General features: G+C 38.4%; 1 protein-coding gene across 18 annotated transcripts in view; it reads left to right on the forward strand.

Moving 5' to 3' along the window:
* The window catches only part of kcnip4a (potassium voltage-gated channel interacting protein 4a), a 146101-nt gene extending 134543 nt beyond the window's left edge, over positions 1-11558 (forward strand). For 13 of the 18 annotated variants that reach the window (XM_044183618.1, XM_044183620.1, XM_044183632.1 and 10 more), the window contains 7 exons: positions 6427-6496; positions 7064-7134; positions 7256-7321; positions 7872-7979; positions 9116-9220; positions 9331-9393; positions 9479-11558. In XM_044183618.1, the coding sequence (XP_044039553.1) occupies positions 6427-6496; positions 7064-7134; positions 7256-7321; positions 7872-7979; positions 9116-9220; positions 9331-9393; positions 9479-9526 (531 nt within the window). In that variant the 3' untranslated portion in view covers positions 9527-11558. The remainder of the gene's footprint in view (positions 1-6426; positions 6497-7063; positions 7135-7255; positions 7322-7871; positions 7980-9115; positions 9221-9330; positions 9394-9478) is intronic. The other 5 variants (XM_044183619.1, XM_044183627.1, XM_044183636.1 and 2 more) reach the window with 1 other exon arrangement.
* Positions 11559-12189: the final 631 nt, after the last annotated feature.

The raw sequence follows: 12189 nt of genomic DNA on the forward strand, positions 1-12189 counted from the left end.
TTTGCAGTATTTCAGTCACCTTCTTGTTTGTTGCTCTTTTTGAGTCATGCAAATACAGCACATTAGCTTTATGAGGTAGATTCAAGTGCACATCTGTAATTCCGCCTCTGGAGACGTCTCCTTTTCCTCAGTGTAACCCTTCTGGGGTAAAGTACAGTACAGAGTACAGTAACTGATCACTTCATTAAAACCAACAGCATCCTGCAGATTACTGTACTGCTTTCTTCTGGAGAGATCTTGATCTAAGAATTCGTTTAAGTTTACTTTCACTAATTACATAATCATGTATGCCTATTGAGCAGTAGTGCTATATCAGCATACTTAATGCCCAGTTCAAAGTAAAAATCAATGAACTGATATAGTGGGGCGTTGCTCTGGGAGCAGCTGAGCGGAAATAGACACATGGCTCAGAAGGAACGGAAGAAGAAAAGTATTGCAAGAGAACGGAAAATTTATTGCGAGAGAAAGCAAAATGTATTGTGTGGGAATGCAAAAGTAGTCCTCAAAAAAATTCTCGCTGTGACCTTTAGGGGGCTCTGTAGATTTCAGCATTAACGTGCAATTACATTCATGATTTTGCATAGGCATACTAACCTAATAGCTGCTAAACATGAGCATGCTAACATTGTCATTGTGAGCATGTTAGCATTCTCATGTTTGCATTCAGCCCAAAGCACTGCTGTGCCTAAGTACAGCTTCACAGCATGGCTGTAGACTCTTAGTCTTGTCACATCACAGATTACAGTTATTTTGTGTGCTAAGGATAAACCTCCTTTTCCTTTGTATTCAAAGTTGCTCGTCACAGCTGTTTAATTAGACAGATGTTGTTGTGGCAGAAGTCCAAATTGGACAAAGAGAAAGAGTCATGACGCTTAAATTACAGCTACTAAATAGCTTTTGTCCATCACTGAGTCCATAGTGTAGCTCATTTTTTAACTGCCAGGGTCAAACAGCTCATCTCTGTCTTTCCACAACCCGGTGACATTGGCAGAATAAAGGCGAGCTTTTAAGGCCAGCCAGACTAATAGAAGCTGGCATGGTTCCCAAGATGAGAAATTTGGCCCTTTGTCCTTGCTGTCCAGGGTTTAGAAGCAAATCAAATACCTTTAATGCGGGTGGCAAGATGAAGTAATTTGTCTTGACAACAAACTTGTCATTCACTTGTAGAGCAGGTTGTCAAAGTGGAGCTTTGTCTTAGATCCAGCAATATGTCTAGCAGGGACCAAAACAAGACCTGTGGCTCTGGGGCTTGCTCTTAAGGTGGAATTTAAGCAAAGTTCACCTAAAAGGTATGAGACAATCCATTGTTTCATAAATCCCTTGACCCCAGACTACAGGAAAATAACACAATATTGTCCTCACGTCTGGCTAAATCTGCTGGGCTTTCACAGTTTACAGTCCGCGCCATCGCCTCAGGCATGAGATTAAGATCTCACAGTTTCTCTTCCATCAGTGATGATGCCTCGGTTTATTTCATTCCCCGCACTGCTTATTGCCGCATCACTTCACAAGTCTCGGAAAGGAATTTCACAGATTGTATTTGTGATTTTATTATCATGGATGAGCAAATTCTACAAGCATATCAAATGAATACAAATACATTTCTGACCTTGACCTCCATCTAATGGAATTGGCACTGAATAATGTGTAAAATGGAACAACATGCAAGGACAAGTGGAAAATTACACCCTCATTTGTTATCATTCTACACAATATAATACTTATATTATTCCTATTGCTCTTTGCCCATTATTTCAGTTTTGATTGAGAGGTGGATAAAGGAATATACAGATATGACAAACTCCAATAAAAAAAACTATAAATGCATCTTCACAAATTCCATTAAAATCCATGTTTTCTAAGATGCTTTGCTAAATTCCTTAAATTATAAATGTAAAATATCTGAATGTAAATGATTTTATGTCCTTAATGGGATAATTCTTTTATCTCTCAGTGCTTCACTGATGCAGAGAAAAATGCATTACAGCCTTTTCAAAAGCTAAATATTAATGACTTATGTAAAGAACAGTGTGTGAATGAGGTCCTGACTTTTAGCTTAGCGACATCAAAGTTTATCCCGACGGGACCTTAAGGCCGTTCAGGCATCAAGTTAATGTAACTATTTCACTCAACTTTAAATTGAATTGCAGAGGCACTGTGTTGTTGTACGTGATGATAACTAGATAACACACTGGCTTCATTCTCAATTGAAAAGCTGCCTCCCTCGCCAATGTCATCATGACTCTGAGAAGAGACAATAAAATACGATCAGATGAATTCTGCTGTGAGCGTGAGACTCGGTTTAACAATCACAAAGTTTTACTGACCTTTAATTTTCCTTCACGTTTGTAAGGATGAGTTAGCGAGGTTAGAAGAAGAAGCTGACTTGGAACACAGCCATTTTGAATATTACTGTCACACTTAATCAGTGTGTTATTATTGTTGACAGCTGTAATTGCCCATCTGTGTACAGACACACACAAACACACACACACACACACACACACACACACACACACACACACAGACGTGCACAGACTCTACAAGCGAGGTGAAATTACATGTTTGAAAAATCTCCCCCTCCTCACTTAAAGTACTTAATTACATGACATTTCCTTGCCCTACTTCAACAAAAGGTTGACTGTTGACAACCCATTCACTGCAGTGTTGTAGAACATAAACAATGCTCTAATTAACAGAAGCTCTACTAAACAACAAAGAAATACTGTCTGTGTTAAATGGACAAAGATGCTGTGGAGCAACTTTGCTTTTGGAGTGGATAAGGTTCTCTCCCGATGCCAAACATCTCTGCAGTCTTTGCTGGAATACAGTTCTGAAATTGTTTAGTAAACTGAGATACTCAACGGAATAGTTGGACATTTTGGCAAATACTATTATTTGCTTTCTTGCTGTGAGCTCGATGAGAAGATTAATACCACTCGCGTATCTGTCTGTTAAATAGGAAGGAGAAGGTTAGCTTCAGCTTGTATAAAATGCAGCAGTTAGGCTATTAACTAAGACTGGGCATAGAGCGCACATCCCTCCTATTTTAGCCTCGCTGCATTGGCTGCCAGTGATGTTCAGGATTGATTTTAAGGCACTTTTTAGGCATTACATGGCTTAGCTTCTGCCTACATTTTTGAGCTTCTTAGCCCTTACACCACCGAGCGGCCACTTAGGTCATCCAACCAAAACCTGTTGGCTATACTGCGTGCCAAATGTAAAACCTTAAGGCGACTGCTCTTTTGCCCAGACTTTGGAACAGTCTTCCCCTTCCATTAGATCAGCTGAGTCTATTGACTGTTTCAAACAACAAACTCTTCTATAATTCCAAGGGTGTGCTCTGGGTGGTGTCTGGTTGCTGTATGCTTTCTGTGGTCGTATGTGTGTTGTGTTTGTATGTATTTTTGAATGTTTATCTCTTCTATGCGCTTTGCGCTCTTGTGTTTGTGCTTGATGTTGATGTAAAGCACTTTGTAACCTGTGTTAAAAAAGGTTCTATATAAATAAAGTTTTACTTACTTAGTTAGCTTGTCCAGGGAGTCACTGCGCCCAGCCATAAAATAGTTCAGCACAACCCCTTGTAAAACAACATGTTGCTTTTACACTGTGGTTTTTGTACAGATTACACAAATGAGAAAGATCAGAGGTGCTGGTAGGCAGATTTTTTCCCCCTTCACTTTAATCTAGCACCATCATCAGGTAAAAATTTCAATGTGTCCAATACTTTGGTTTATGACCAAATACCTGCAAAACTAATGACATTCCCATCTGCCTCAGCTGTGCTTTGTGTTTAGTGCTAATTAGCAAATGTTAGCATGCTAACACACTAAACTAAGTTCCTTACTTGTCATATGTACAACAATTACAGTGAAGTAGTCGTTGGCAATGAAATTCTTGTTCTCAGGCTCCCTCCAACAATGCTCATACAAAAATGTAAAAAAGTAAATCGCACAAGTAAATGAGAAATGAAAAAAAAGAGAATCTAAGGTACCGATCAGACAGAGACAGAAGGTTACAGGCGCGGACGCTTCAAAAACGCCTTGGCAAAGCACGTCAGGCAAAACAGCTGGTGCACCTGTGGAGCAGCTTTCCCAAAAGCTTTGTCCTGGTGGTGTGCTGATGAGTCAGGATACTCTCAATGGTGCACAACTGAGATGGTGAACAAGACTAATTAGCAAATGTTGGTTGACATGGTAAACATTACACCTGCAAAACATCAGCATGTTAGCATTGTCATTGTGAGCATATTAGCATGCCGATGTTCGCATTTAACTCAAAGCACCACTGCGAGTACAGCCTCTCAAACCCCCTACTTCCAGTCTTTATGCTATGCTAAGTTTACTGTCTCCTAACTGTCGTTTCATATTTAATGCACGGACATGAGAGTGGAATCAATCTTCTCATCGAACTCTCTGCAAGAAAGCAAATAAGTGTATTTCCCAAAATGTTGTACTATTCCTTTAAAATGTGTTTGCATCTGCACTGTTTTTTTCTACAATAATCACCAAAAAGGCAAAATCAAGAATTTCAAACGGCTTGAATAGATTTCTCAAACAATGCCACAATCATCAATATAATTCAGATGCTGCTTAGACTGTCCACCATGGAGAGTAGTTTTCCCCATGCAACATCATTTGGATTTATACGGTAGTTTGACATGAATAGCACCACACTCCACAGACTCTCAGACTTAATTAAATCAGGTTGCAGACTGCCAAACTACAATATGGAGACAGACTTGCGCTCATTCTGTCTCCCCAAAATTCTTGACCTCACCTCACCCCCCAAGATATGTAACTGGGTCTGTGAGACAACAGAAGAAGAGACTCAAGGGACTCATGCAGACAACCTTGCAGCATCCTCTTAGCTTGAAACACAAGGAGCCCATTTGAAGCAAGACAACAAGGTTTCATCTTTATGTTTTCACCCCCACAGCTCTGTTTCTCAAAGTGGCTGATCAGACATGGTCACAGGAAGGAGGAAACCCAGTGAGCCCTGTGATTCTTACTAGGTTGCTCACACTGAGAAAATAGTTTCTCTCACATCCCAGAAAAATGGAGCAAATAAGTGGCTGTGGCAAACTCTCTCGAAGTTTCTTAAACAAAAGTGAAATAGATTTGAAATCAAATTGATTGTTTTAAACATTTAATTTCCAGATAAAATTATACAAAAAGTAGATGAAGAAGTGCACAGGTATATTTTCAATTTTTCTTTTTTCTTTTCTTTTCTTTTCTTTTCTGGCTGTCTGATTTCTGCTGAAAATGTATCACAGAGGTGGTCTTGTTATTGTATTCACCCCATGTACAGTCTGTTCCTTATCTCTGATTTCCTACAACCACCACCACTTTGGCCATGGTTTATTTTCTTGTATAGAAAACGCGGATACATAAGGTATGCCTCCCGGGTTTGGAAATTGTCTATATAGGTGGAACATTTCCTCTGTTCCAAAAATTCAATATCCTGCCAGAGTGTGCAGCCTTACACCAAGCAGAAATTGAACCTGCAAAACTAGCTGCCTTTATCACCGCGCTGCTCTGAGCAAGGTCATCCACCAAGTCTTTGGTTGGCCCTTTTCTTTTAAAAGAGACAAAAGCATTCTTCCTGGAGGTGTTATGTGAGAGTATACAGTCTTTTCCACTGAATGCTACCAGACAACCACAGGTGGGTGACTTTGAATAGCTGTGGACAAGATATCTGTTGAGGCTTGGATGGTTTGCAGTTTGAAAACCACCTAATTGAACATGAGTCTTTATCTGTTACATGCTGTCTGAGAAACTGTAAAGGGTGGAAGTAACAAAAATGAAATGACAAATTCTTGATAGAATAAAATGTCACCATTCCAAAAACAGTGTTTCACTGCCCTCTCTAGTTGAAAATTACGGGTCTGTTGCACCTTTAACCACACCCAAAAGTGATGTCACGGTGTACATGACACACCCAGGAGTACATTTCTACATCACTGAAGCAAGGTGACAATTTTAACCACTAGAGGTCAGTAAAAACAAGATTTTCAGCTGGTGTTCAGTTGCTCTTTTAAAGAAAATAATGTCATTTAATTATTTATATAATATAATAATATATAATAATTTAATTAACTGATGTGTTATTTCCTCAAAAAAGGCTTTTAAAAACTATTTAAAAGATTCTTAAAATTACATCTACTTCGTTCCCTCATTGAAAAATTCAGAATCAGCAAATATTTCTCATTTTTTAAAAGTTTAAGTTGTCTCCTTCAGTATTCAGTCAAGTATGTGCACAGGGGGTTTCATGTTTCATTCACACTTGCATTAGTTGTATATTGGCAAGGCAAGTTTATTTGTACTGGACCATGACTGGCACATCTTAAACTCTAAGACTTTAATATTGGAGGGAGTCTTTAATATAGCTGCTGAATGACCTGTGCAATTCCATTTTGTCTTCCAGGAATGCCCCAGTGGAGTCGTCAACGAAGACACTTTTAAAGACATCTACGCGCAGTTCTTCCCGCAAGGAGGTTTGTGTCAAGGAGCCCACTGCTTTGTTTTTGCAGCTTGTGTTGCCTCTTACAGCTGCCTCTTATCTCCGCTGATTTGCTGGATGTCTACAAATTGTCTTTCACTCGTGTTTATAAAAATTGCACCAAGCCCAGAGTACTTTATGTTAAACTTCCATCCAAGAAAATGTGAGAGAGAGAGAAGACAGGGAGAAAGTAGTTTATATTAAACAGCCTGGAGTTGCTGGCTGTTGGCTCTCTCATCATTATGCAAAAATTCTACCCCGAGGAACAAGAGAGAAAACATTAGGAGGCTTTGATACATCTGTTCAGAGAGAAGGAAGTCAGACCAGTAAATATAATGGCTCACCACACAGGAATGATAAAACTCTTAGCTCTAAGCATTTCGTTATTTTCTATTATCGTGAAACATTTTGAGGAGTATTGTTTTTCTTTGAAGTTTCTTTCAGAAAAAGCTACAGAACTTTCCTTTCAACCGTTTTCTTGTTTGCAGTAGGTGTTAATTGAGCTGTAATCACGTCATGTTGATGTTTTTTGATTTCATGCATATGTTTGTTTCCTCCATAGATGCTTCGACATATGCACATTTCCTGTTCAATGCATTTGACACAGATCACAATGGCTCTGTGAGTTTCGAGGTAAGCCAAGTATTGTTATATTGCAACTGTCAAAGGGGCTTAGATTTATTAGTATCAGGTACATGGCCACATGTGGGTTTTCCCATTGTTACACGCTTAAAGTGAAGAAATTGTCCTTCAGTTTCAGCAGTTTCAAAAGGAGGAAGCCCTGTCCAGCACTGAAGTCTCCTACAGAACTACATCAAACGTAACATTTTTAAAGCTTCAACACTGCAAGCCCCTAAGGCAATACACTGGAGCATTATGTAACCTGCAACCCTAATAATTAGAATTTAGCCCAAGCAAGTCTACTTGAGATGCTATTAACATGTGATTAATATTTATTATGGGCATATTTTTGCTTATTAGGACAGAAAAGCTGTCATTATGCCAAACCAGAGCTTCACTAGCTAATGTGCAAGTCCATTCTGTTCAAAAGTATGGCGACTCCCTTAAGCCCAACACAGATTGAGTTGGCTAATAATTTAAATAACGAGGTATATTTGATTTATAGTGACTGCACTCTTGTTTCATCATTTGCTTCCAATTAATACCTGACATAATATCCTTGCAGAAATGTAGATGTATGAAATCAGCAGAAATACTACCTACATTTAATGTGCATGGTGAATATTGTTGTTACTTTATTAAAGTTTTTGTTTATCTCATAGGTTTTCGAGTACTTGTTGTTTACACAATGCCAGTTTTTAAATGTGTTTATTTTGTACGATTCTCAGTGAATCTTCTTTTCACTGCAGGATTTTGTTATGGGCCTTTCTATCCTCCTGCGAGGCACAATCCAGGAAAAACTCAACTGGGCTTTCAACCTGTATGATATCAATAAAGATGGATATATCACTAAAGAGGTATGTCCCTTTAGACAGTGCCAACAGTGACTGAAATACCCAAATTTCCACCCTTTTATATGAAGTAGATTTTTTGTTAAAGGGTCAGTTCACCCAAATTATGAAAAACATGTTCTTGCTGGTGGAAGGTAGCCATGCAGGTTTTGTTTTATTTGAGTTTTGAGATACTCGTCTGATATTTGCCATCACTCTAGTACATTTGAGCTGAATGGAATTTGATTTATGGTGCTCCCAGCATTGAGAAATTACATTTTAACAAGACTAAAGAGTCCACAGCCATGTTAGCAGCTCTGGGAGACTGAGGCACAGCACTACTTTGCACTAAATGTTAACGTCAGCATGCTAACATGTTCACAATGACAATGTTTAACAGGTGTAATGTTCACTGTCTTAGTTTCTTAGTTTAGCATGATAGCATGGTAACATTAGATAATTAGCACAAAGTAAAGGCTGATGGGAATGTCATTAGTTTTGCAGGTGTTTAATTATAAATGACAAATAAAACATTTTAGCTGATGATGGCCCTAGATGGAAAGTCAGGGGATCACCAAAGTACAGTTCATCCTGAGGGGAACATGAATGTGCGTGCCAAATTGAATTGAAATCCATCCAATAGTCGAGATAATTTCACTCAAAAGCACAAATGACAACCTTGTGGTGGTGCTAGAGGAAATGTCAGGGGATCAACAATGTCATTAGGATTCATCCTCTCTGTCTGTACAGAATTTCATGGCAATCCATCAAATAGTTGTTGGACCGACTAACAGCCATTACAATTCATTGAGCCACACCGCTAGTGTGCCTAAAAATTCAACAGTGAAACAGTGTCCCTGTTACTCTGGTTACTCTACAGCCCTCACTGTGAACAGTTTTCATAGGGACTATTCCTTTCAGTAGAAAGTATTGTCAATAGAAACCGTCAGCAGTGAGGTCTGTGGATTAGCCAGAGTAACAGGGACACTGTTTATCTCCATTTTCCAAATCCGTTCGCCGTAATTATGTTGTAGTAGCAGCAGAAATCTCTGGCACATAAAACCAAAATTATCTGCATGGCTTCCCATAAGGGGTAAATGAGGAATGGATTTATTTTTTTTTTGTACTGTGGTTGAACTGACCCTTTTCTGTTTGTGTCGTAGGAAATGCTAGACATCATGAAGGCCATCTACGACATGATGGGGAAATGCACATACCCTGTCCTTAAAGAGGAGACTCCTCGTCAGCATGTAGAAGTATTCTTTCAGGCAAGTGTGTCATTGGCAGCATTCACTGTACTGTAAAGATCGGTCACAGTAAAGAGGCTTTAGAAAACCTTTATTTGTTCTTCATCTTTCCTCCTCTCCGTCTCCAACAGAAGATGGATAAGAATAAAGACGGAGTGGTAACCATAGACGAGTTCATCGACTGCTGCCAAAATGTAAGCTGGATATCCCGACACGTCTCTTTCATCACTGTTGGCACGCTTGCATTTTCTCATTACGCTGTTTCTTTTTTGTGCGCAGGATGAAAACATCATGCGATCAATGCACCTCTTTGAAAATGTTCTTTAACTTTTGGCTGACTGTGGAGGCTTTGGAAGAGAACATCATCTTTTTAGCTTGGCCCAATAACTGACTTGGACTCATACTGTGTACAGAGTGCTATGCAGACTTTTGACCGTAGATAAAATATTGTTCATTACTGTGGGCCACAAGTAGGAGTAGGCAATATGGTGTGAACACTCTGGAATGAGTTGCCTTTTGAACATTTTATTGAATAAGTTGTAGAATTTTGTGACATAAAAAAAACAAACAGAAGGGGGGTGAGGGGGTTTGAAGCTATAGGCTCTGTTGAATTTTCAAAGTGAAACCATCTCAACTTTAAGGTTGATTTCCACCACTTTCTATTTGCTGAACACCGAGTTCTGCATACTGTGTTAGCCTGCGGTATTATAAACTCACAGGAAAAAAAAGACATGTCTGATGAAGGGGTTTAGACCGGTTCCTTCTATCTGTGTTGCAGCCTTGACTTGTTTTATTTACTGCCAGGTGAAATCACTGTGACTTTTTACAGTATCAAAAACTAAAAAAAACAAAAAAACTGAACAAAATATCTGATGTCTCTGTTTTGACATTCCAGACTGGCTCTCAATTCCAGAGTGTTCTTACCCCCGACTTAGTTAACCATTGTGGCGTCTTTTTGCTCTTTTGAAGGGAGCATTTAGAGAAAAAAACATATATCGTACCATTTTCAATTGTATATACTATAGATAAAACATTAGATAAGAACTCTTAGACACTTTTCAACTTGGTTCATGTTTACTTGCCAACTAGAATGAGACAACACAAGGATTGTATTGATGTCAAAACCGGACCATAAATTGATGGTTTGTCTACAGAAGCACACATTATTTACCATGAGTATAACGTTAGACATCGATATCTTTGTCATAAGATAAATGCTGCTTTCAGTGTATTTCATTTAACCCTATGTATGTATATTCCCTGTAAAGTAAACCATCTATCAATATGTTTTTTTGTTTGTTTTTGAAGCACTGTGTAGGAGTTTACAGTAAGAGCAGTGCTTGAGGTTATTTATATGCTATTATGGTCATTGTATAAAAGATTGGCAGTTGTACAGCATTAAATGAAAGTTTGCTCTTTAGATTTGTTGTTTAGATTTGTTGATATAATTCACAGAAAGAGCAGTGGGGTTTGGTTGTTGATACGAACACTGTAACTTTGTATTATACTCATCATTTTTGGGTTGTCTGCTAATACACTTCCTGCTGTTTCCCTCCTTGTCGTCCTGCGGGCTCAAGTCTAGCTGCCCACACCAATTTAGCCTGATTGGTTCCTGCTGCCTGTGATTAAAGCATTGCTTGGCCCCAAATGTGAGCAAACACAAGGCATGCTGGGTAAAAGTATCACTCACTGACTTCCTCTTGCTCATTGGAAACTACTGGATCACTGAGAGAAGGCTCTGGACATTATGTTAGTAAGTTGCAATATGACTTCTTTTTCACAATGACTTGGATATTGGATACAGGAAGAATCCATCAAACCAGCTACATACTTGAGAATTGGTTGATTTGTTTGTTTTTTTTTTGGTGAATACTTTGCAGCATTTTGACAGTTTATCATGTCATTTTTCGTTCAAAGTGTTCATCCAGTATGTCTCTATCTCTACTCTGTATTACTGGGAGTTGTAGTCACAAATGTAAAAATCTCCTCAGTGAGGCATGTTGCTCATCCATTCGTTTAGTAAAGAAAATGGCACAGTTGTATTCTTTTATATATGTTACTGGAGATGATGTGTATATTTCCATCAAAAAAAGCATCAAACTTGCCATTTTTTCCGTTGATTTGTGTTTGTGTGCCTTACTGTTTGTAAAATGTTGTTTTATGTTTGGTTGACGTTTTTATTCTCAGATGATTATGAACTGATGAAAGGTGTCCCCAGGTATCCCAGTGGATGCAGAAACGTACTTTCTGAAAATAACAAAGCATTTCTACATTTCTTCTGTAAATAATGTCCAAAGCTCCAGGGTCAGCTATCTCTGACAAAAGTGAAAAAATAAACGATACACCTCAAACTTCCAAATTTGTGTGAAAAGGCTTAATACACATTAAAGGCTGTAGAATACTACATGTTTGCATATGGTTAACAAAACCACTGCAGTGTTTTATAATAATGCCATTGAGAAGAAAAACAATTCAGCAGATTTTTGGTAAATATCACTATTACTTTAAACATCTGGACTGTTTTATAGTACTGTAGTGGTCTATTCACATTATTGATTTTCAGCTAGTACATTGTAAAATTCACATTATTGGATCACTTTACTATGTGGTCTGAATGTTTTTATGTAAATAGCTATATTAAAACATTTGATTCTGTGATGACCAGAGGGCCTCTCTGTCAGCTACGCCATGACACATAATGAACTTCAGATCAGAACAACTGAAGTTCTGTCTTTACAAGTGTTACAATACTGGTGCATGTTAAATTAGTTTGACATAAAATGCTTCATGATGACCTTTTATGGAGGAAATGTATTGTCCAACATAAGCAGATCATTTTGTGGATCAAAAAGCACTTTATTCTGAATCATTTCTGACTGAAGAAGAGTCATGTGGCGCCCCCTCTTGGTGGCAAGGAGATAACACACACTAGGACAATTCACCTGGTTTGGATTAGAGCTCATGAAACAAAATTTATCTTTTTTGATGTG

This window comes from Siniperca chuatsi, linkage group LG22 (genome assembly GCF_020085105.1).
Source record: "Siniperca chuatsi isolate FFG_IHB_CAS linkage group LG22, ASM2008510v1, whole genome shotgun sequence".
Lineage (NCBI taxonomy): Eukaryota > Metazoa > Chordata > Actinopteri > Centrarchiformes > Sinipercidae > Siniperca > Siniperca chuatsi.